The 26,041-nt window shown below is 50.0% G+C and overlaps 1 protein-coding gene across 1 annotated transcript in view; it reads right to left on the reverse strand.

The window, feature by feature from the left end:
- Positions 1 to 26,041, reverse strand: part of GABBR2 (gamma-aminobutyric acid type B receptor subunit 2) — a 336,894-nt gene that overhangs the window by 159,268 nt on the left and 151,585 nt on the right. The window contains exon 4 of the mRNA XM_048223257.2: positions 9,899 to 10,000. Within this exon, the coding sequence (XP_048079214.1) occupies positions 9,899 to 10,000 (102 nt within the window). The remainder of the gene's footprint in view (positions 1 to 9,898; positions 10,001 to 26,041) is intronic.

The following is a 26,041-nucleotide window of genomic DNA, read 5'->3' on the forward strand; positions in this document are numbered from 1 at the left end:
CAAGATGCCGATGCTGCAGTGTCTGCGAGAGAAGAACTGGTGGCCAGTGCAGCTGGAGCCTGGAATCCCGTGTAGGGAGTGGGCAAAGGGAGATGGAACTCGCCTGCGGTCCTTAGCAGGAGCCTTGAGAGCAGTAGAAAGATGGGGAAGGGCTTCTCAAAATGGGATATGTGTACTCCTGGGGCGTGAGTTTTCCTGACAGTATGAAAAGCATCGATATACCCCATTCTTCTTTCCAGAGAAGCAATTTACGGGAAGATCCAGGGGTGAGGGGAAAGGTTTTGGATTTTGGGAGGTTTTTTTTCTCTTTTTTAATAAAGATTATTTCTTTATTTACGAGACAGAGAGAGAGAAAGAGAGAGTGAGCAGGGGAGAGAGAATTTCAGGCAGACTTCACGCTAAGCATGGAGCCGGACATGGGGCTCAATCTCACAACCCTGAGATCATGACCTGAGCCGAAACCAAGAGTCAGATGCTCACCCAACTGTGCCACCCAAGCACCCCTGGATTTCCAAAGTCTTAAAGTTTTTAACACATGCATGCTCTTACAAAAGTTCCAGAATCATGCTGTTCAGTGTTACATAACTTCTATCTTTTCCTGAAAATCTGTAAAGTGGAGAGAGAAATTTTGTCTTGGCAGTGGTTCCTACTTCTGGCCACACCTCCCCTCTCCCTGTCAGGGGTTTGAGCACATGCTCCTTTGCCACAGAAAGGACTCTGGGGCGGTGTGAGGAGTGCGAGGGGGAGGGGAGGAGAGCCCTGAAGGTCCCTGAGGCTGAGAGCGACGGAACAGAGTTGTGATGGTATAGAGAACCCAGAACATGACAGAGGGCAGGGTCCAAAAATCCTGTGCCCTTCCACAGACCCTTGATTCTGCAGGGGGACACCTGGAGTGAAAGGTGACATGGACACTTTGTACTCACATGGCTAGATCTCAGGTTGTACACCATACAGAGGCCTACATTCACACAAGGAGGCTTCGCCTACAGCAAAGGGGCCAACATGGGAGGAAACAGCGATGGGATGGGAGGTCCAAGATGGATTTCCTTTCCTCCTTCTTGGTCCTTCTCATCTCTTGTCTAGAGTCTCTTTGTCTCTGGGACACTTAAAGTGAGCTAAGATCACACACACACAAAAGTGACATTTCAGAAGGATGACCCAATTCAAAGACTTAGTGTATAAGCCCCAGTTTGCAGGGGATCCTAGCAAATAAAAACAAGGACGATCCCTGAGCTCTTTCCAGCTGCGGTACTAAGGAGTCCATCAGCCCCACCCAAGGACAGAGGTGTTATTATTATGTCCACTCCGGAAAGTTTCACGAGCGAGCTGAGCCCCCAAAGAATGAAAAAAGTTTTGCAAGTGCAGCAGACACTGCTGGCCCTGCTGGTTCCCCCACTCAGGTCTGTCGCACCCCTCCCCATGCAGTGAGGGTGGGCTGCTTCCAGCTCACTCCCCTCTCTAGAGAACCGCCTCCAGCTGGGGGACTTCCTGGCCCTCAAGGCCATGCTATGTCCCACATTCTGCAGCACCCAGCAACCAACTCCTTGAAAGGTGGGGCCACCTTTGGGGCGCAGGCTGTGCTCCAGGCAAGCCCGTGGGGCCAGGTTAAACTGGCCTCCTGCAGCGGCCACACGCAGGCCCAGCTCCCCTCTTGCCTCATCCTGTCCCTTGCTCCCTTCTCCAGAGCGTGCTCTCAATAAATCCCTTTCACCAGACTCTCAGGCTCTGTTTCTAGGGAGTTCAACCTATGACACCGGGTCACACAGGTAGGAAATGGTGGTGCTGGCCTTGCCCCCAGGGGGGCCTGGCCCCAGGGCCTGAGCGCTTGACCACTCACCCCTACGTATTGCCTCCCTGGTTGAGAAAACATCCAGTTTGCGGCAACGGCTCGAGGGAAGTCAAGTAGACATGGCCGTGGAAGCCCTGCAGCAACAGATAGGACCCTGAGACACTGAAACACCTGGCAGACATTTAAAAGAGCAGGCGAGCAGAGCCCACCCCATCCTGCCCTGTCTGTGGCAGAAGCACGCAGTCCTGCTGGAAGGGAAGGTCAACCTGACACTGACCTTTGCGTTACCTGGCGTCTTCTGCCACCCATGCCTCTGTCTTGGCCCACTTGTAATCGCTTCCTGGTTTCCCAAGTGCCCAGCCCCACAGACCTCCTGGGCTCCTGGAAAATCAGATAAAACTGCGTGCAGTGCTGTAGGAAGGGAGGAGGTCTACTCGCGCCAGGGCAGCCAAGCTTTAGTGGCTGGCCATGATGAGGCTGGGGGGGTTAGACCTGGGCCAGTGGGCACTGGGGAAGGAGTCTGGAGCCCAGGCCCACTCCTGCCCCCTGACTCCGGCTGTGAGACCTGGGGTAAGTCCAGCAGGGTTAGCCTAGGGGCTTCCCAAAGTCCCTCCTGGCCCTGACACACTGTTCCATACCCAGAATGAATACTTTTATTTAGTTAAAGTTAGTTTTTCTTAGACATGTTTTTCCTTACCAGAAATATGCCTAAAGGCAGAGAAGCAGGAGACATATATTCTTTTGTTGCTGTTGTTACATTAATCTTTTTATTCTGATTAGCCCTCCCATTTATTTTTCATTTTAATCTGTCTGCCTGTCTATTTATTGGAGTATAGTTGACATAAAATGTTACATTAGTTTAAGATGTACAACATAGTGATTGGGCAAGTCTATACCTTAAGGAGACCTATATTCTTTAAAAAAATTTTTCTTTAAAGATTTTATTTGTCAGAGAGAGAGAGAGCACGAGCAGGGGGAGCAGCAGGCAGAGGGAGAAGCAGACTCCCCACCAAGCAAGGAGCCCGATGCAGGGCTCAATCCCAGGACGCTGGGATCATGACCTGAGCCGTAAGGGTGATGCTCAACCGACTGAGCCACCCAGGCATCTCAAGGAGACATATATTCTTAACGAAGGAAGTAAAGAAGGAATAGCCCATAGCAACCCACTGGGAAAGCATGCCACTTCTGTAAAGTTTATTATTTTATCTTGAAAATTCACGTATATTTAGCATTCCAATAGCATATCTATGTTTATCTTAAGATAAAAATAATGCTTTTCTTCCCATGTTTCTGAGCAAAACTGGCCTGCTGGGAAGATGCACCATGTTTATTCGTTGCTTTTCTTCCCCCTGGAGTGCCTGTGTGAACCGTAGTTTCTGGCAGTCCAAGCAGGCTCCTGGCCTGTGGGGTTGGAGGGATGGGGGAAGTTCCCACGAGGCCTCTCCTGTGGAGCAAAGAGGGCAGCAGTCCACCTGAAGACCTATTTTTGTGGTCTTCCTATGACAGGAAGACTAAAGCCCCCCCGCCCCCCACCATGTCCTCTTTGCTAATCTCCAGAACCCGGGAAGGTGCTTCGTGACACGGCCAGGGGCAGTGAACGCTACAGATGGAATTAAGGTTGCTCATCGGCTGGTTTATAAATTAGGGAAATTTTCCTTGAAACTGAACTCTGAATGATGGGTTGGGGGGCTGCTCCAGGGAAGGCAGATAAAGCAAATAAAGTGAACAGAGCCTCTGAAGCCCGGTACTCTCCCCTACGGGGCCCAATGCTTCAGAGCAGGCACCCTGGAAATAGCCAGGGGCAGCCTCCGCCCCGCTCCCCGCCCAGCCTGGCAACAGTTCACTTTCAAGCCCCATGTTTGGAAAAGGCCTGGAAGGAGCTTAAAGGCCTCAGGTCTTCATCACACAGAGATGGTTTTTTTTCTTGACTTCCTTTGGGGGAACTTTGGTACCTATCTGCTAAATCAGCCTGATGAATTTTATGATTTGGTTCCTCTGTGCTCTTGCTTATTTTCGCCTGGGTGATCTGCCCAAGACTGAGAGCGTTATGGCTCCCAATGCTATTGTGTTTCTGTCAATTCTCCTTTGTATTTTAACAGGCTTTTCTTTATATATTTCAATGAGATGCAATTTACAGCAATAATGGTCCGTGAGTGTGTTATTCTCATGGTGAATGGTACCCCTGTCTATAGAGAATGACTCTCTCCTTCATCACAGCCAGTACCTTGAATTCCCTTTGGTCTCATATGAACACTGGGGTTCTGGCTTGGTTTGGTTGGCTTGATCTACCTGTGCCCAACCTTTTACCTATGACCTTTCTGGGTTACTTCCTCTGTTGTCAATAGCTGTAATCAGTTCTTCAAAAACATAATTCTCAAAGTCTTTGCCTTTTAATAGGGAGATTGACCCGTTTGAATTTATGGTCAGAATGGCTCTATTTGGTCTGCAATTATATGTTATGCTTTCTGGTTTTCAATATGTGGACTAGATTTTCCCTGCTTCTACCTTCTCTGCCCAAAGCTTCGGGTTCTCTTTGCATTGTTTATCTTTACCATCAAGTTATTCAAAGCCTTCTTTAGCTTGTATGTTTATTTAGGAAACTCATGAGCAAGGTGGGCTCTGCGGAGTCCCTCTTTTACTTAAGACCAGGAGGTTACCACCCATACGTTTTATTCACCCACTTTTTGGGGCTCTGTGAATGGAATTTGGATTTTTCTCTCTCAGTTATTGTTATTAGAGTATCTATTTTTGCACCTTATGTATATGTACGTTTGCTTTCAACACGAACTTCTGCACCTGTGTACAATTTTATAACAATGATTTAGACTGAGCTCTCTGTCCATGGTTCCAGTGGCCCCCACTCAGCTGTCTCTGCCACGACCTGCTATGAAGTTTGCCATTGTTCTCGGCGGGCTGACATAGGACTTCAAGGATTAACTCTGAGAAGGGCACCTGGCTAGTACGCCTTGACTAGCACGCCGGGGAGGATGTGTCCCAGCTGCTCCATTGTCTCTGGGATTGAATGCTGCAGAGGAGTCGAGGTGGCCTGGTTTTTGCACCTTTGTGGGAAATTTGCTTTTTTCTGGCCTAGATACTTATAGATTTTTCCCCTTTATGTTCATACTTCAAGGCTTTTGCCAAAATGTGTCTTGGTATGACTCTCTTTTCACCAATTCTGCTAGAATGTGGAAAGGCCAGCTAGACTGAGCACATAAAGTGCACACATTTCCTTTATGAAATTGTTGATCTTGTAGTTCAAAAAAGGTTGACTGTTAGCAATTCTGTCAGTCCAATCCAGCAGGACTCCCTTGAGCCCACTTAAGTGTGTCTCCTTTTTTAAAAAATAAACTTATTTGAGATTGGTTTTAGATTTACAGAAAAATGACAAAGATAGAAAGTTCCCCTATGTTCCTCACCCAGCTTCCCCTACTATTAATATTTTATGTTAGTGTGGTATATTTGATACAATTAATGAATCAATATTGATTATTATTAGCTAGAGTCCATACTTAATTCAGATTTCCTTCATTTTCTCCCTCTAATGTCCTTGCTCTATTCCTGGATCGCATCCGGAGTACCATATTATACTTAGTTGTCACGTCTCCGACGGCTCCTTTTGGCTCAGGCACTCCTTATTTTTGAAGACCTAGACAGTTTTGAGGAGTATCAGGAAAACGGCCTTCAACTAGAATTTGCCTGACGTTTTCCTCATGCTTAGGCTTGCGGCATGGGTTTTGGGAAGGAAGACCATGGAGGGAAATTGGCCTTCTCATCCCCTTCTTTTTTTTTTTTTTTTTTTTAAAGATTTTATTTATTTATTCGACAGAGATAGAGACAGCCAGCGAGAGAGGGAACACAGCAGGGAAGTGGGAGAGGAAGAAGCAGGCTCATAGCAGAGGAGCCTGATGTGGGACTCGATCCAGGAACGCCGGGATCACGCCCTGAGCCGAAGGCAGACGCTTTAACCGCTGTGCCACCCAGGCGCCCCCCTTCTCATCCCCTTCTATCAAGGGTACAGCCTATCAACGTGGCTTATCACTGTTGATGTTGACCTTGGTCACCTGGCTGAGATTGTTGTGTTTGCCTGATTTCTGCACCATCAAGTTACTCTTCCCCTCTTTCTATAGTATACTCTTTGGAAGGAAGTCACTTAAGAAGGGGTTTGTTCTGCTCTATCTCCGTGAGCATGAAATATCAACATAAATTATTTGGAATTCTTCTGTATAGATTTGTTTGTTCTTTCCCATTTATTTATTCATAGCAGCATGGACACATGGATATTTATCTTTATACTTTGGGTTATAATCCAATACTATTTTGTTTTGGTGCTGACATTGTCCCAGCTTTGGCCACTGGGAGCTCTTTCAGTTGGCTCCGACACCCTCCCATCAGTGTGTGTTGCTGCTGTTTCAAGCACTCCCTTATTTTCTAGCATTAGAAGATTCTCCAGGATCACCTTGCGTATTTCCGGCCCCAGTCCCAGAATCAGCCATCTCTCCAAGGAGTCCTGGATCCCTTTTATGGAAAACGGCGTTAGAAACTAAGATTTGAGGGGCGCCTGGGTGGCGCAGTCGTTAAGCGTCTGCCTTCGGCTCAGGGCATGATCCTGGTGTTCTGGGATCGAGCCCCACATCAGGCTCCTCCGCTAGGAGCCTGCTTCTTCCTCTCACACTCCCCCTGCTGTGTTCCTTCTCTCACTGGCTGTCTCTCTGTCAAATAAATAAATAAAATCTTAAAAAAAAAAAAAAAGAAATTAAGATTTGGGTACAAGGTGTGCTTGTTGCTACCATGGTGCCTATTTTGTTTTGAGTTTGGTTCTGTTTCATCTGTCCTCGTTTTCTCTTAGGATCTCCCTTCTCCAGTGTCCCTGTTACCTCTTCCCTCCTTAGACTGACAACTTTCACCATTTCCTCTGAATTCTGGGAAATATCTCAAGTTTGTCCTTCACACTATTGATTTTTATTTTTCTTGGCATTAACTCTGCTCTCTAATACCTCCAATGCAGATTTTAATTCTGTTCTTTGGTATTTAATTTTCTTCCTCGTCCTCTGTACCTCCTTCTCTATCCTTTACCCCAGTAAACCAGAGATTTGCTCTTTCTCTGAGTGTTCCAGAAGTTACTTTACTTTATTCCTGAGTATTCTATCCTTGTGTTCTCTGTTGGCTTTGTCTGTCCAGACTTGGTATTTTACTTACACACACTCAAATTAATTTGACTCTGGGTGATGGGGAATGACACAGTGAGCACAGCAGAGACTACTGCCTCCCAGAGCTTATGTTCCAGTGGGAGGAGACAGATGATAAAACAACTGGACAGCATGGACAGTAGGTCAGATGTTGTGAAGGGTTGACTGGTGTCCTCCAGAGATATGTGGAACCCCCAATACCTTAGAGAATGTGGCCTGATTTGAAAACAAGGTCACTACAGATGTCATTAGTAAAGATGAGGTCATACTGGAGTAGGGTAGACTTGTAATCCAACACAACTAGTATCCGTATAAGAAGATGATGTGAAGAGAAAGGGGAGAATGTCCTATGACGTAGGGATTGGAGGGATGCAGCTGCAAGCCAAGGAACATCAAGGATAGTTGGCAACACTCGAAGCAAAGAGAAAGTCACGGGAGAGCCCCAGAGCCCTCTAGAAAGTATGGCCTTGCCAACACCTTGACCTTGGACTTCCAGCCTCCAGAATGTGAGAGAATACATTTCTGTTGCTTGAAGTCACATAGTTTGTGGTGCTTGTTACAGCAGCCCTTGGAAATGAATACAGACATCCATCAGTGAAATGGAGCAAATCAGCAGGAGGTAGGCAAGGGTTTAACTTTTTTTTTTTTTTTAAGATTTTATTTACTTATTTGACAGAGAGAGAGAGCACAAGCAGGCATAGCAGCAGAGGAAGAGGGAGAAGCAGGCTCCCCACCAAGCAGAGAGCCTGTGCTGAACTCGATCCCAGGACCCTGGGATCATGACCTGAGTCAAAGGCAGACGCTTAACTGACTGAGCCACCCAGGCACCCCAAGGATTTAATTTTAAGTGAAGCATTCAGGGAAGGCCTCTGGAAAATGTGAACAACTGAGCAAGGATGAGAAGGCTGGAGAAGGAGCCGTGCAGGTCTCTGGGGGAAGAGTGCTTCCCCCACAAGGACTCCTTTGCCAACAGACAGACTGGGCTCGGCTCCCCCAGCTTATGTGATGTTGGAATCCTTTCTGGGCACCGCAGCTGTGTGGGGCGGTGGAGAGACCTGAGCTGCCCTGTCACCCAGATCCAGGCTTGAATCCAGCCCACCGCTTTCCAGCTGTGTGACTCGGGTCGATCCTTAACCTCTTGAGCCTCACGTTCCCCATCTGTGACACAGAGATGCACAAACACCCTCAGTCCGAGAGCTGAAGGTCAAGGCTCTGCATCGGGCCTGGCTCTGGGTCAGGGCACCGCACAGGCAGGCCACCATCTCCATAATCAGTCTGTCACTCCTACTTCCGCTGGCACTAGTTGGTTGAAGAGAAGAGCACCCAGGTCCATCCCTAATTTCTCGCAGACTTTCAGCTAGTGCTTCTGGTCCACACACAAAGGCTCTTTAAGCTTGAAAGCCCACAGAGCTCCGTGGGGCCTCTGAGGCTCAGAAAGAAGCTATTTCAAGTGCCCACCCTGGGGAGACGCTGCCCCGTGTGGTAGGAAGACGTCTGCACAGTGTCAGGCTCCTCTGGCCCCACCCCAGGTGTTCCCTACAGAGTAGACACCCCACTGCTCTGGGTCCTCCGGACCCCACAGCCCGAGCGGACCCTCAGGCCACACAGCTTGTGTGGAACAGCGTGGGCAGAGCCGGCCCCAGCTACCTGGGCTGCCAGCAGGCCCTACTTAGCTATGGTTTCCTTCTTTGCAGGGGCTCTCAGGGCTGAAATGTCACACACAGGTACAGTGTCTGCCCCTGAGATCAGAGCTCTGCTTCCCTTGTTCCTTGGTGCTGGGCCTCAGTCTTCCCGTCTGTGAACCGAGGGCTTTGGAAGACAAGAATTCTAGACTGCCACCTGCTCTGACTGGTGTAACCCGGAACCTGCCCAAGAAGGAAGGGGGCATGTCAGCAACTGGCACCTGGGCTCTCCATATCAACAACCCTAAATGTGGGCTTGAGGGAATGGAAGAGAGGAAGAGAGGGAGACAGGAAGGTGACCACTCTATGTCTGCACCTGCTTATACACCCCTTAGCACTTCCCACTGCCCCCTGGATAAAAGACCAAACTCCTTAGCTCGGCATTCAATGCTTGTGGAACCTGGCTCCAAATTCTTTTTTCAGCCCCAACACACCAGCTCTGTGGAATTCCTGCTGGTCCCTGTTGCGTGATGAGCATGGTCGCTCTGCCTTCTTACCTTCAGCCCTCCTTCCCTGCTGGGCACCTGCAGGCCCCCATCCTGCTCCTCCTCCCTGGCCAGGTGCAAATGCTTCTCTGGAGCCTTGTCTGAACCCTCTCCCTAGGCGGGATGAGTCACTTCCTCCCTTTGTTCCCAGGCCCCTCTGTTCCCGATCCCCAGAGAGTTAACTGGCTTTCTCACCAGCTGTGAGCAACCTGAGGACAAGGGCAGGCCTGACTGTGTCAGTGAGCCCAGGAGGAGTCTGGCACAAACAAGCTGGTTGAGAGTGTTTGTGGGATGAGCAGACAAACGGCAGAGACCACTTACAGCTGGGCAAACTTCTAGTTGGCCCTTTCCATTCCTCGAGTGAGTGTACCGAGAGGCGTCAGGAGCCTAGACTTTCAGTCCCAACAACTGTACTTCCTCGCTGTGCCTTTGGGCAAGACAGCCCCTCTCTCTCAACCTCTTCGCAATGAAGAAGGTAATAACTCACACCCTGCTTGCCTCTGAGGCTCAGTTGAGAGATACAAAATCACCAAGGAAGCTCCATGTGGCTGTGCACTCAGCAACCAGGCTGTTGGTCACGGCTGGCCAACCCAGGGTGAAGCCAAGGGAAGCCAGCGTCTGGGCGCCTCTCCCCACGTGCGAAATGCCAGGACGAGATGAGACAGCCAGAACTCAAGGGTATTAAGAGTCAGGGATGTGGGGAAGCCCAGGGCACAGTGTCCGTCTGTCCTCCAGGCTGTGGCCAGCCACACCTACCTTAAGCTTTTTGACACTGGTGCAGGGGTCGTTGGAGAAGCTCTCAGTGTCCGAAATCTCGATGTCCTCACCATACAGAACCCCAGTCAGGTCGTTTCTCACCTGTTACAAAGAGAAAGCAGTGGGTGGGTGTGCTGGCAGCCACGGGAAAGACAGGAAAGGTCTGTTCAGAGGGGTCAGCCCAGGAAAGCAGCTCAACTGGGCTGGTTTTCTCCACCAACAATGCAAAAGGAGCGATCTTTCCCCTTCATTATAAACTAGGCCCTGTGAGACCCATCTCACCGGGCAGGTGACACAGGGACACAAGGACAGCAGACTGGATTTGTGCAGGGGTTTCCTGGGAGAGTCAAGACGGGCATCCGAATCTCTGGCCTTTCATGCTGGTGTTTCTCTGCCCTATCACGCGGTCTCCGAGTCAGACTGTTCACATACACCTCTATTTGTATTTTGCATTATTTATTTGCAATATTATTTCACTTCTAGTGTGAAGTAATAATAAGACACTCAGACAGATGGTGCAGAACAGAGGAAACAGTAAGGGGCTACGGAACCAGCCTGGGCTGTTTCACGTAACTACCTGTCCACTGACATGCAGACAGCTAACATCTATGTGTTTGGAGAACAGAGGTCTGCAAACTCTGGGGTTTGCCGGGTCCGGCCAGTGTGTGAAGCAGTCTGTGTGGAAGGATGTCAGGGAGTGGTGGGGACAGTGGCAAATGGGTGACCCCATGTCCCATCTAAGGTAGCAGCTGCTCCAATCATGCTGTGTCACAGTGCTAGTCTGGGGTCACTAGATCTTCTGATCTAGGGGGAAGAATTCAGAAATCTAGGTTTTTAAAAATATAAGATCCTTTCATATCTTAAAATGTTGACACGATTTCGATTTATTTATTTATTTATTTATTTATTTATTTATTTGACAGAGAGAGAGGCAGTGAGAGAGGGAACACAAGCAGGGGGAGTGGGAGAGGGAGAAGCAGGCTTCCCGCTGAGCAGGGAGCCCATTGCAGGGCTCGATCCCAGAACGCTGGGATCATAACCTTAGCTGAAGGCAGACGCTTAATGACTGAGCCACCCAGGCGCCCCTAGATTTTGAATTATTTAAACACACAGAACAAAGTAACGCCAAACCAAAGAAATCTGAAATTTGTATCTGGCCTGTGGCCACGGCTGAGCACCCGCTGACAGAAAGCAATGGAAACTGGGCTGTGTGTTTCACTAAAAACAACTAGGTGTGGGGTAGGGGCCCCAGGTTCTAGGTTCTGCTCTGTCACCGACTTGCTTGAGACCTCGGCCTCGCTGTGTGACTCTCCCTGTCTCAGGGCTTTGGTATCTTCTTCCTTAGGAGGAGATGGTCCTTACAAGCACTTCTTGTTCACACCCATTAGGATGGCTATTATCAAAAAACAGGAGACAGCAAGCATTGGCGAAGACATAGAGAAATGGGACTCCCGGTGCACAAAATGGCACAGCCACTGTGGAGAACAATATGGCAGTCCCTCAAAAGTGAAACATAAAGCACTCTATGAGCCAGCATTCTGCTTCTGCGTATATTCTCAAAAGAACTGAAAATAGGGTCTTCAAGATGTATTTGTATACCCATGTTCACAGCAGCATTAGTCACAAAAGCCAAAAGATGGAAGTAACCCAGAAGTCTATCAACAGATGAGGGGATGAACACATGTGGTGTATCCATGCAATGGAACATCATTCAGCCTTATGATGGAATGAGGGTCTGACCCATGCTACCATGTGGACGAAATGAAGACATTACATTAAGTGAAAGTAGCCAGACACAAAGGGACAAATATTCTAATTCCACTTATATGAGGTACCTACAGGAGTTGAATTCATAGAGACAAAGTAGACCTGTGGCTACGTGGGGTTGGGGAGGAGGGAATGGGAAGTTAGTGTCTGAGCGGTATAGTGACTGTCTGGGAGGAGGGAAAAGATCTGGGGATGGATGGCGGTGCTGGTAACACAACAGTATGAATGTGCTTAATGCCCCTGAACTGCACACTTGAAATGGTCAAGTGGATGGGCGCCTAGATGGTGCAGTCGGTTAAGCATCCAACTCTTGGTTTTGGCTCAGGTCATGATCTCAGGGTCATGGGACTGAGACCTGTGTAGAGAACGCTCAGTGAGGAGTCTGCTTAGGATTCTCTCTCCCTCTCCCTCTGCCCCTCCCCTTGCCCCCCCAAAATAAATAAATAAATAAATCTTCAAAAAACGGTTAAAATTCATGTTATGTATAAAACGTTCACATTATGTGTATTTTATCACAGTAAAAGCAGCACTTCTTGTTTCAACCATTGGTAGAGTCTTCCAATGCATATATCAAAGTGTTTGGAATAAGCCGGCCCCAAGCGTTGCAGGACGGTAACTGGGAAGCCACCACAGTGGATGAAGTTTCAGTGGGAACTGCTGTATTTTATTTCTTTAAGACAAATATGACATAAACAGAACAAAATCTGAGCATTTATTAATTCTGGGTAACGAGTCCATGGGTGTTTGCTATTCTGTGTTTCCCGAATGCTTGAAACACTCTGTGGTAAATGTTCTGTACAAAGAACGAAGCTGCTGCAGTCAGGGTGAACCCTGTCCATCCTTCGTTCTTACTTCTGTTTTGAAGGAAGACTGGGAACTAGTTGATTACACAAACAAAGTTGACTTTGGCATTACAGTTTATGTCTGCTGCCACAAATCTTTTTGGGATGCAGGTGGAGCCCCGTTTTTAGTTTTGTGTGTCAGGGGGTGTTGCAACAATAATTATTAGACATGGAAAATGTGCAAAGTCACCCTGGCTAGAGGCAGTGCAGCTGGTGCACCCGCTACCCGGCATGCGGAGCGGCCCTCTGCTTGCTTGCCACACATGCTCATGGGAACTCTTAGAGCTCCTTTGGGGCTGAGTCTTTTCACCTCTGAAATGGGCACAACACAGCATGTAATTTACAGGGTTGTTTCGGGGCCCAGCAAAAACACTGAGGATGCAGAATGGCTTTGTAAACTCTCAACTTCTTTACTTGGCTTAAAAGCTGGAATGATTGTGCCCAGGCTTATGGCTTGGGGTGTCTATCTGTGAATAAGAATGTGCATGAAAACTGTCTATAATTAGGGCAAATAAACTATCTTTTTAGGCAGTCAGAGCTCAAAACAAACAAAGCTAAAACACCCTAGAAGTCATCTCACTCTGTCCCTAATTTCACAAATGAGGAAAGTGAAGTGTCATTCCCAGTCCTGTGCTCTCACCATGCTCCCAGGCTGGCTCTTCTGGATCCTGCCAGCTGTGGACAGTTCTGGAAGCCTGATGAGCCAGAACAGGTCAGAACAGATGGTGGTGCGTTCAGCCACCGTAATTTTAGCACCAAGAAGTCTGAGCTCAGCTCAAGTATTTATTTTAATGGACCTCTTTAGAGAAAGCAAATGGGGGAAATCAGTAATAAATGGTATTTTTAAGGAATCAAAACATGGAAAAGAAACAACAGAATTGATATAACTCCTGAGGAAGTGTGGATCAGAGGGCTATTCAGTCCACTGGCCGAAGATGTACGACACGAAGGACCCTTTAGGGAGGCCACGGACACAGAGGGCTGGGGAGTATAAAGGTTACAAGGGATGACAACAATGTCTCCTAAGGGGTCCCAGGCAGCCTTGGGAATCTAAAATCCAAATCCAAGAAGTTTAACATTTAAGCTCAGACTTTAAGCTCTAGGGAAGTCCAAAATCTTGAAAGAAGTCAAGAGCTAGGCAGAATCAGTGGCTCTGGGAGAAAGCCGTCCTGCTCAGGGTGAGCAGGCAGAAAACCCCATGAGGTCAGATCAACCATCTGAACAGCAGGCCCAGGAGGTATGCACACAATCTCCCTCCCAGCTGGGTCACGGGGCTGTGGTGGAAGGGGAGATGGGGACTTGTCACTCCAATGAAGCCATCACACTGGCCTCACTCCTCCAACTGACTGAGGTGTCGGGGACACAGCCAGTCTGTATCTATCCTGGGAGATGCAGGGGGAGAAACAGACAGGTTGGAGGAAGAAAAGACCAGAGGAATAGGTATGTCAGCTGGCCAGAGATTGTCTTCGATCTCAGGCTCTTAGTCTGGGCTCCTGCTTCATTCCTGGGGCTGGAATTCCATCTGATGCCCAGTCACTGCCAATGGGCTTGAGTCTCTTTCTGGACAGTTACCTAGTGCTCTGGTTATTCTAGATGGGGGCCCGTTTGTTCCTGCCAGTCTCTCTCATTGATTTTCTCATTTTCTCCTTCATTCATTCACTCGCTCATTCTTTCTTTGTTTCATTCATTCATACATTCATTCATGATATTGACATCTCTCCTATTCCATGCACCATGTGAGGTGGTACTAGGGCTCTGATACTGAGCAAAACCATTCACATTCTGGGTCTCTATCTAGTGGGCGTGAGGAACATTAATCAGATGACCACCCTGGTACCTACCAAGGCAAGGGAGTACTCTCAAGTTCGGGAGTATTGCTCTGGGAGAGGCTGTAATGGAGAAGACGGACCCAGCTCAGGAGGTAACGCAGGAGAAGGATTCCAGGCTGAGAAGCCATGCATGCAAAGGTCCCATGGTGGGAGAGAGCAGGAGGGAAGCTAGAAGAGCCAGGCTGGGCTAAAGCAGAGCACGGGCCAGGGAGGGAGGAGGGTTGTGGGCATGAAATGAAGAGTAGGCCATAAGGGCCTCATAACTCACACTAAAGATGCTAGTCGTGAGCCTACGCACAGTGGGAAGCCAGGACAAGGTTTCACGGAGAGGTGACATGAACTGTGCTTTAGGCTGCCATGGGGCCAGTGAGGGGCAGGGGCAGGAGGGACACAGGAAGGCCAGGGAGGCAGCCCCATCAACCAACCAGGTGAGAAATTCCAGAGGCCCTGGTGGGGATACAAGAAGTGACCCACTTAGGGGTATGTTTGGGGCAACTAATAATCTGTATTCGTCATCCACAGCTGTGTAACAAATTTTCCCCAAACTCTGTGGCTTTATTATCTCACACTGTTTCCATGGGTCAGGAATGTGGGAGCAGTTTATCTGGGTGGTCCTGGCTCAGAACTTTTGTGAGGTTGTGGTCAAGGTATTGGCTGGGGCTACAGTCACCCAGAGCCTTCTGGACTACCTATCAGAACCACCTGGGGAATTTTTAAAAATACTGATGCCGAGGCTGCATCCTAAACCAATTAGAATTCCTGGGCTAGCACTTGGGCATCAGCATTTTTAGAGTTCTCCGGGTGGTTCCCACGTGCAGCTAAAGATGGGAACCATACATTTTAGGGGTAAAAGCAACAGGACTGCCAGGCTCACAGCAGGGTTGTCAGCCTGCCCGAAAGCCCCCCTCCCCACGTCACTGTACCCACCTTCCCCAGGTCCGGGGCACCATCTGCCTTTATGGCTTCCTTCACCCCACCCCTGCCTTCTCCTGCCCTATCCCATAGTTATGTCTCCTCTTCCATCCCCAGATCTTGCTACTCCTGGCCCCCAGCGTGAGGAGCATGTCCTGACCATGTCAGAAGCAAGAACGGAAAGAAGGAAAGGAGGGAGAAGGCATAAGAGACAGTAAGAAAGGCAGAGGAGGAAAGCAGAGCGTTGTTACAGCTCTAAGTGGTCACTGTCTGACCACACGCCCAAGCAGCGAAGTCTCTGATGAAGGCCATGAAATGCAAGGCGGATGACTGGAGGAGCGTCGGAGACCCTCGGATACTTGGCTTCATGGCCAGGAGTTCCCCGGCCACCTTCCCTAATGAGGCTGCTGCACCAGCTGAGGAATCATCTAGAAAGTCAGAGATCCAAGTAAAGGTGGGGAGAACCAGATCTGCGCCACATGCACTTTACAACTCTTAGAAAATTCTAATTAGGTTACGAAATGAACTTGAGAGCATAGCGAATTCCCAGCTCTCCTATGGAAGTGGAGGTAACCTACTTTGTCATTCAAATGCACTCGCTATATATAGCCCTGGATTGTGCCAAAATGTCACTCCTCTTACCTGACTAAAGTGTATAATTATAGATTTACTTCTATTCATTCATGAAATGTGTCTTCACTTGATTAAACAGTTCATTCAAATAAAATCCATTAAAATATGGAACATGTTAAAATGTGGCTCGTTAGAGGCAGAGGGCACCGCTGTAGTTAAGATGCTAATTAGGATAAACAGGCATTTGAAACACTCAAATCTTGGAATAATTCAGGTCACTTTTACTGGGGCTGGAGCTCCCCAGGAACCACCATTAATTTAAACTAATTAAAAAATTAGCCTGCAGAAGAGAAGACCAAGGCAGGAAGTGATGGCCAGGTTCAAACTCTGAAGGGCTCTCATGTGGAAGAGAGGGCACCTGGTTCTGGGCACCTCCTTGGCAGACGAGGGGCCAACAGGTAAACAGTTCAGGAAAGCAAACTTCGGCCCAAAGCCAAAAGTACTTTCTAATGATGGAGAAGGCTGCTTTGGAAGGTAGTGAGCTCCTGTCATCAGACGTGTGCAAGGAGAAGCTGGTTGGGATGCAAGTGAAGAGAATTTTCTCTAATCACCAATACATGTGGTTCCAAGAAAACAAGTGTTTCAAAATTCCACCTGCCCCTGCTCGGCCTTTCTGAAGTACCCCTCTGCATCTCTGAAGTCTTTCAAAGGATTGGGGCATGCACTTAAATTCCCACGTTCCATGTGGCTGTATTTCCACTTTTCTAAACCTGATGAACATTCATTGAAGAAAGCATTCCTTTTAAAAAACAGGCCATCTAGCTTTCAGATTTCTATAAATGTAAGCTCTTAATAAGCTATAATCAGAGTTGAGCACGAGTGAAAGTTTTTTACAAGGGCAAACACCCAAGTGAACATGTGTTAGCTCTATTGCACCCACGGGGCACTTGCACAGGGAAATACCCGTGGGCATACATGCAGCTGTGCCCACGTGAAGACCGCACGTGTGGGGAAGACACCTGTGTGTTCACACGGCAGAGCCAACGGTGACCCCCGCAGAGGTGTGTCCAAGTCCTAACCATCAGAATCCGTGAATGTGACCTGATTTGGAAAAAGCATCTTTGCAGATGTAATCAGTTTAAGGCTCTTGAGATGAGACCATCCTGGACTACCTGGGTGGGCCCTCAATCCAATGATAAGGGTCCTTGTGACAGAAAGGCCGAGGGAGACTCGGGACACACAGGCATGAGGGACAGGGCACGTGATGACAGAGGCAGACGCTGGAGAGAGGCAGCCACAAGCCGAGGAACTCGTGGAACCTGCCAGAGGCCAGAAAGGACCCTTCCAGGGAGCATTCAGAGGGAGCAGGGCCCTGCGGACACCTGATTGCAGACCCTTGGTTCCAGAAGTGTAAGAAAATGAATTTCTGTTGCTTTAAGGAATGCAATTTCTGGTGATTTGTTGTGGCAGCCATGGAAACAAATACATTTGGGGCCTCCCGGAACCCAGCCCCTTGTGGGTCCAAAGCACGATCCCGTGGAGCAGCCGGGCTTCCTGTCTGGCCTCTACCTCCCGTCACAGGTAAGGTTTCCCTCTACTTGACAGCCACTTGTCTGTCCCAAAGAAATAACAGGCAGGTAGAGTTCCTGGGGGCAGTCCCTGCTGTCCTCACTATGGCACAGGGTGTGGGGACCTGTGACCTGAGCCTGCGTAGCCATGCACATCAGACCCTCAGGACAGCTCCTACCTGCCGGCGGACGTCTGGCCAGCCCACATTGTGGCTGGAAACAGGGAGCCCAGCTGGCAGAGCTGCCCAGTGACAGGCTCCTGTACCCAAGATCCACCCAAGACATCTCCCTCTGCCTTTCAGCCGCTGCCACCACCGCCCAGTTACAGCAGTCCATCAGAGGGAGGGGGAAAGCCAGTAGGCCATGTTCCTCAGTCCTGGTGCCCCACGAGCTCCTCGGGGGCCCATCTCCCAGAACTTGTAGGGCGACAGCACACCCTAGACCAACCTGCATGGGGGCCAGGGGCAGGGGATGGGACAGATGGCTCACGGCAACCAGGGTTCTCTGGCTCTCAAGTCCCTCTTCCCATCACCCAGCCTTGCATAGTTTTAGAAATTCCAAAGAATAAGTGTGATAGACAGAAGAAGGTCCCCTCCCAAAAGATGCACACATCCTCATTCCTAGAATCCTTTACCTCACACAGCAAAGGGCACTTTGCAGGTGGGATTATGTGAAGGGCCTTGAAGTGTGAAGACTGTCTTAGATTATCTAGGTGGGGCCTGGTGTAATCCTAGGGGTCATAATGAGGGAAAGAGGGAGGTAGTCGCAGAAGGAGACCTGACAACAGCAGCAGAGGTCTGAGAGAGATGTGTGTGACAAACCACACCACGGGCTCTGAAGGTGGAGGACGGCGCCATGAGCCAAGGAATGATGCTGGCCCCTAGCAGCTGGAAAAGGTAAGGGACCAGATTCTCCCCTAGAACCTCCAGAATGTATCAGGCCTGTCCATACCTTGATTTTGGCCTAGTGGGACTGATGTTGAACTTCTGAGCTTTGTTGTTGTAACATAACAAACTGTTTGTGATGATTTATAGGAAATTCATAAATCGGCTCAGACTTTAAAATCCCACACATCCTCAAACACCTCCTCCTACAGGAAGCCTTCCCTCATTCCCAAGCTGGTGGTGACCCCTCCTTTACCCTGCACAGTCCTGTGCTCAAGGCCACTCTCTCCAGCGAATCAGAAACTGTCCTGAGGGTCCACACCCCCTCCCTCTGGGACCCTCGGCACCCAGCACCGGGCTGCCTGAGGAAGCGGGACCAGGCCCAAGTCCCCTTCTTGGATATACATGCACCCCCAGCCAGGTCCTCCCTTCGCCTGCCACTTCTGCTCTGTGAGCTCTGTGAAGTCAGACCACGCTGAGCTGTGGGGGAAAGAAATCAGCCATCAGAGCCTGGCTGCTTTCGTGTGACAAAGCCCTCATTGCCTTAATGACAGCAAGCTTGTGGGACCCAGACCAACAATTACAGAAAGATTTAGATATTAGTAAAACAGCGATATCATCCAGCTAAGAGAAGGGACATTAGAGAGACCTCACCGGACAGCACTGGAGGAAGTGGGAGTGCAGAGGTGCTCCCGGGCTTGCAGAGCTCCTCCCCTGCTCCCTGGCACTGGAGGAGCTGCACAGAGGACCAGGGGTGGGGGCCGCACGGACAGGAAGTCCCATCTACATATCCTGAGGCGCTCTCACCGAGACTAGGGGACCAGCATGGCTCCTGGGCCCCTGAGGAATGGCCACGACCTGTGTGGGAAGCAACCAGGAAGTAGCTTTCGGCCCTCTCAGGGGCAGAACTTTCTAACAAGGACGGAAGGAACGTCTGCGGCAGGAGAGTGAGCTTCCCTTCACTGCTCGTATACAAGCAGAGGTGCGGTTGCTCTAGTAGGTATTCGGGCCTCAGATGGAGGGGCAGGGGACACAGCTGGAACCCTGAGGAATGTCTTGGGTTCTGGAGGCTCTACTCCAGTTACAGGGGCGCAGATGTCGAGGGCAGCCCAGCCGGTGCAGAGTCTCACCCTGCAGAAACGGGGCTGCTCCAGGCAGCTCACGAAGCTGGATGAGCCACGGCTCCATGTCCCCCTCTCAGTGCAAGGCGGAGCTGAAGGACTCCTCAGTGCCTTCAGGCATCGCTGTCCCTCTCACGTGCGGTTTTCTTTCCAGTCCTATATTCCAAAGTGGGTTCTCTCTCCTCCACTTAGTAATCTGCCCGGACGTCCTATGGCCCTTGCGTTGAAAGACTTCCTCCTTTGTCTACATGGCCTCCCTCCCTCCTCCCGGACTGCAGATTGGCGGGGCAGGGAAGAGAAGGCACAAGTGCCAACTGCCTCCAGAGTCCACCCCCTTGCCTTCCCTCTCCCGCCTCTCGCTCCCAGCCCTCGGGGAGCAAGCAGGCGTGGGGGCTTGGCAGCATGACTCTGGGGCGCACTGCACCCTCTCAGCAACCTTAAAATAAGTAGACACCATTTTTACAGATGGGGGACCTGAAAGGTTAAGTGGCTTGCCCGAGGCTTTACAGTCAGGAAGCCACGGGGGCCAAGGTCCAAACTCGTGTTTTTCTGCCCCCCAAATCCAGGAGGATTGGTGGAGGGAGAAGAGAAGAGGGTTTGGAGACAGCACTGCCCCTCAGGGTGGTTCCCACGGTGACAGAACCCAAGAAGGACTCATTTACTTGAGTGTCCACCACCCCCCCCAATGCCAGACTGGGAGGCCTGAAGGTTGGGACTGTGCTGGGGCCTCCCCAGGTATCTGTGTGGGACACAAATTGAGCAATCAGGACATTTGGGAGACAGAAGGCAGAGCTGGGCACATCCAAGGGACGGGGCATCAAGAAGAGAAGGTGAAAAGGAGGAGGTGGCACATGCCAGAGATGTACTTTACCTCCTGGCCCCAAGGTCACTGCAAAGGGACGCCTCTGTCCGGCATGCGGAGTTGGTGCCGTCACCCTCAGGACTACTTTCCACAACCCTGACACACTAACCCACCTCGCTGGACAGCAGGGGAAACTGAGGTCTGGAGAAGGAAGGGACTTGGCCCAAATCACACAGCTGTCTAGGGGCAGAGCTGGATTGAAACCCAGCTTCCTGCCTCCCGCATCGATGCTGCCCAAAGCCGTGTCCTTAACAGCGGCAACGGAGCAGTAGCCCCACACGAGCCACCAGCTGCAACTCTTCCAGGTCCCTTGTCTGAAGCAGTGCCCAGCCTGGTTCCTTGATGTTCCAGCGCCCAGCACAGGGCTTGGCGCAGAGCAGCCACTCTGCAGACACTGCTCAGAACTGGAAATCTTCCCTGACACCAACCACACTTGGGTTCGGAGTTTGTAACAGCTGTGGGTCCAGGCCCACTCGTGCATCGCACCTCTCTGGGAGATTCCTGGGTCCCACCCAAGAGATTCTAACTCTGGAATGAGAGGAGGGGAGGGAGACAGGACTGTGTCTCATAAAGCACACTGGGGTCTTTGTTACACAGCCACATTTGGGGACTCCTGGCCAAGTGATGCCCTTTCAGCTGCCCTGGTCTGACTGGGCCCGCTAGTCTAGACTCACTCATTCCCAAGGGCCCCATAACAGATATTATGGTGTGTTGCCAGAACCTTCCATCCTCCCAGCTGCTGGGAGTGTTGGCTACTGACCGCTGTGTGTGTCTCGGGGATTTGCCCTTGACTAAAAGGGGCAGCCTTGTCCAAGATCACACCCCTCCCCAGGGCAGCCCACACTGGTGACTGGCTCAGGCTTCAGGCCTGATTTGGGACATCCCTGAAGGGCTATCTTAGCTCCAGAGCTCCCCCTGGGCTCTGTTTAGGGCCCTGTTACAACTGCATTTGGTGTCCACCGCTCTCCCTTCTGTGGGGGTTCCCCAGTAAACTTCCTGCAGGTCTCGAGTCCCTTTCCTGGGGAACCTGATCCAGGTCAGGCTTGCCCCCATGTGCGCTGACTCAGCCCAAACCAGCACTTTGTCCCCAGAACTTAGACGACAGGCCTCCGGTGCTGGAGAAATGCAGCTGCTTGCTTTGGGGTTCTTCTGTTGTAGGATCCTCGTGCTGCCTCAGACCACTTGGATCCTTTCGACTCAAACACTTTAAACTTGGCAAAGTGATTTCTAAATTTCACCTCAAGTCTGAGAAAAGGAGGGTAAGATACAAGTGTCCGTATTCCCAACACACTAACCCAACTAGTACAATTTCCTGTGTTGGTTACCCTCACCACACCCGCAAGCCTGTCCCTGCTACTCTGTTTCTGGAACGTGACTTCTATGGACTTGGACTCATCACTTGAGCTCCCTTGTCCTCTGACTTCCAGGTGGGCTGGGCCAACCAGACACCCCAGCAGGAGTCAGAGGCAAGGAGGAGAGAACACCAGCCCTGGGCAAGCGACCCCTCCTCCTGCTTCCAGTGACCACTCCCTCCCCTTGTCCTCCAGGGCACATGGGGGTCACGAGTCTCTGGTGCTGCATTAGCCCTAGTTGGTTCCTCTGGTCCTGCCCAAAGTACTTCCTCTAAAGTAAACTTTCTTCACCTCAGTCCTCTGAATATGCCATCTGTTTCTTGCTAGGCTCTTAACTGGTGCAACAGGTCTTTTTGGTAGAAGTCATCAAAGTGTCAACAATTTTACATCCTGATTTTTTTCACTCACATTTTATCCTGTACCTTTATAATTCATTTTTACCACCAAGCACATACACTAGTCACTTTAAGTTCTTGACCTCTGCTCTCCTCTGTCAAAGTCCTGCTTGCTGCTTTAAGCCACGCTAAAATGGCCCTTGTTCCACGAAGTCCTTCTGGATTTCCCAATGAGCTGCACCTGAATGCTCTTCCCTCTCTGGTCCATGCTTTCCTGGCCCTGTTCTGGAAGAACTGGAAGTTTTTTTGGGTTATCAACATCCCCAAAACAGCACACAGAATGAGGGCTCTTTTGACCAAGTACAGGTGGCTAGGGGAGAATGTCACCCTCATGGACTGATGGAAAGGAGCTAAGATCAACAGCTCCTCCAAGGTCAGGAAAGACAGTCTGCCCTGCCTTGGCCCAGAGCCGGTGGAGCCAGCCTCAGCCTGGAGAGGTGCTGAGTGTGTGTCCTGGGAGGGAGCTGGCGGGTCAGGTGAGCCAACCGTGTCCTGGTGTGGACACTGCATCAAAGTGCTGAGCAGGCCAATGGCCCGGGAGTGGGGCCTGACGCTGTGTGAAGCTAAGCAGTTTTTATAATGTGTCTTCCTACGAGCAGTATCCAGCAATTCCAGGGAACAGGTATTCACTGTGTACCGTGCAAGGGGAATTTTCCAAAGGGGACCAGAATCTGGAGACACTGGGATTGTGGTTATTGTCATGGCCTATTAACCTGTCCAACTGTCCCTGGGCTGAGAGCTCCGAGACAGCCCAAGTTCCTGTCTCAGTTCCGGTTAGGTTCCAGTACAGTGGCCTGGCTCAGTCAACACTGGCTGAATGAACGAACGAGACCAACAGTGCCCTGTCCCCGTTCATCGGCCAGAGGTGAGTGCCACTGACACCTGCTGCCCAGCCTTCTGAGGAGGCTTGAGAAGCATTCGTGTTTCATCTATATCACAGGGTATCAGAAAAGATGAAGCATTCTTAGACAAAAATGCAAGAATGTTCCAGAAAGGAAGCCACAGAGAAAAGGTGGAGACTGCACTTCCAGGATCGTGAGAAAGCTCACAGTTACGGAGCATCCCTCCTAAGCAGAGCCCACAACATGTATCATCTCATTCCTCTTGACCATTGGGTAGAAACTCAAAAGGTATAATTTTGACCAGTTTATGGGTAAGTAAAATGAGAGTCAGAGAAGTTGAGTCAGTTGCCCAGGGTCACACAGCTGAGAAACAGGGAACTAGGGATTTAACTTCAGGTCTCTTTCCACAGCCTGTGACATAAACCAGGGGTCAGCAAACTTGGTCTATAAAGGGCCAAACAATAAATATTTTAGGTTCTGTCGGCCATACAGTCTCTGTCACAACTACCCAAGTCTGTCTACATTGCAAAAGCAACCCTAGACAATGTGCAAAGGAATGGCTATGGCTGTGTTCCAATAAAACCTTATTTATAAAAACAGAGAGATGGATTTGGCCCATGGGCCCACAATTGCAGACCTCCTGCTCTAAACCTACAAGAACGAGCCCGTGGTTCTATTTTACCCTGTAGGATGACGGTGGGAGAGGGCAGAGGCACACACTCGAGTCAGGTGGCTCCAGACGAGATGGGGCTCTGCCCCCACTGGCTGGGCCACTTGCAGGGAGCAAGGAAACCCTCTGAGAGCTTCTCTTTTCTGTCGAAGGGGCGTAGCCACAACTTATCTTCACACCGTAAGGCAGGTTAGAAGAAGTGAACGTATGCTACATGTCCAGCATGGCTGAGGTTCCATGAAGGGTTGTATTTCTCATTGGTCAAGAAGGGGAGGTAGAGGAAACACGATGTGGAACAGCCTCCGTGGGTGTGCACTCTCACAAAGGCTGGTCCGGCTTTCTGCAGGACAATGCTATATCTTGCCCCATGAAACCCCGAAGGGACTTCACAGGCATCGCGGTGGGAGGAATCTTCTCGCCAGCCCCGGAAGGAGCAGATGTGCGGTGCTTGGTGACTCCCCACGAAGGGTAGGGAGGCAGCTGTTCACAGACTTGATATGGCAAATTGTGTGATGTGCTGTCTTCCTGGGGCGGGCAGCCAAGCAGTGATGGGGGGGGGGGCTCTGCAACCCCTTCCCATGCCGCTGGCTGCCCACGTCTGCTGATTCACGCAGGAGGGCCTGGGTGTGCCAGAGGAATCCAAAATAGGCTCTCTAGTGAAACGCAAGGCTTCGGAAGGAGACTGTGGACTTGGGGGCAGAGGGACGGTTTCTTCTCTGTTTCCACTTGAAGGTCATCACTTTGGCAGAGAAAGGAGGATGTGGGGAAATTCCATCAATATTGCTAAAAGCCAGGATGTGGTTTACGATGCCAGATGCTGAGCCCCTGGCAAGGAGCGGCACTTACTGCCCCAAGACTGGCAGTACCACGTTCGACAGAATTCCTCGTCTGATTGAGAGGATGCTACCGACATCTGAGAGGGAGAGGAAGAGTGCCCGGGAGAAACTATAGCACCAGCTATGATGAGGGCCGGGATATAGGAGGGATTTGAAAGGGGGCCACAGAAAAGGAAAGGCTCAGGAACTGTCATAGATCTGCATGCCAAAGTACAAAGTATGGGGAATGATGTTAACTATGAAACTTTTGGGAAAGATGGTAAAGCGGAGCACAGATGTCCAACTCCCACCTAAGCTACCTCCTTCTGAAAGTGACAGAAAGGACCAAGGGAGTATAAAAATAGGGGGGAATCTGCTTCAGCATTGGAGAATAGGAATGAGTGCCATCAACATGCCACCAACTTTGAGGAATTTCTGCTAGGTACAGTGCCAGTGGGACCAGATTGAAGGTTGACTCATAGCTTTCCTTCCTGGGAGAGCAGCATGGTGCTGCAGGGAGGATGGCCATGCTCGCAGGGCCGACCTCCCAGCCTCTGAGGGTGAGTGAGCGAGTGCCAGTGGAGAGGCTGGGTCACAGGAGGGATACAGAGCCTACCCTGGGGAGCCCATCCCTCCCGTGCAGCCCAATGGCCTCTGGAGTGGCTGGGCCATTTGACCCAAGAACTAGCAAAGCCCATTCAAGCCTGCTTTCCCCATGACAGGCCTGAGCATCTCCCAGACATAACAAGCAGGAGAACAGGGGAGAGGCCAGGAGGAACAGTACACATCTGCAGTGCTGTGCCAACAGATTAGAGGAGAAACACTCACAGCACAGAATGCCCCCCTCTGACCCCTACCACCAGCTGCCAGTCCCTGGCTGCTAATATGAAATTTCACCATCCAGTCTTCCAGATTAATATCTGAGCTGAAGAATGTAATAGCATCTAAGCCACACGATGAGGGGGGCCCAGGATAACTGACCCGGCTATAAGCAAATACCAGGTCCAGGGGAGACCTAAAATACACATGGAACCCAGGAACACTTCCCAAAACAGAAAGGAAGCAAACAAAGAACGCACACACAGCAAGAACATCGCCTCCAGAAAGATTTGCTACAGGAATTAGAAGTAAATTGCAGCTTCTGTCTTGTATCTCAAGGAGATTATGAAGACCTGGGATTTAAGATGTAAGAAGTAGAATATGCAATAAAAGACAGATGAAAACCAAACGAAAGCTGGCAGGGTTAAGAGAATAATGACGGGAAATGAATAAAGTTAGGAGAATTTTAAGAAGCAACTGAAGCAGGAAAGAGCAGAACCCCACTGGAGAAAAGGGATGGGTGCTATAGAGGGCGATAAGGGTGAGAGGCCCTCTGAGAATGACAGCAAGGACTCAGGTAAAAATGACCAGAGAGAACATAATAATACGGAGAATAAATGACAGAGACTCATGTGTGAATTACTGTTTTTTCTAAAAAAGACACCAAAACGAAAGAGCAATAACTAAAGATATAATAGAAGAAAACTTCTGCTATCTGAGCACTCAATTCTTCAAATAAAAAAGGTAATCACATGTTAGACAAAATAGATTAACAATCGACATATGGTGTGTTTTCTTTTTTAATTCCAAGGATTGGGAAAGAATCCTACAAGCATCCAGGATAGAGAGAAGAAAAAAAAGGCTTATCTACAAAAGAATCAAACCAGATTGC

The sequence above is a fragment of the Ursus arctos genome, unplaced genomic scaffold (genome assembly GCF_023065955.2).
Source record: "Ursus arctos isolate Adak ecotype North America unplaced genomic scaffold, UrsArc2.0 scaffold_18, whole genome shotgun sequence".
NCBI classification, from domain to species: Eukaryota; Metazoa; Chordata; class Mammalia; order Carnivora; family Ursidae; genus Ursus; species Ursus arctos.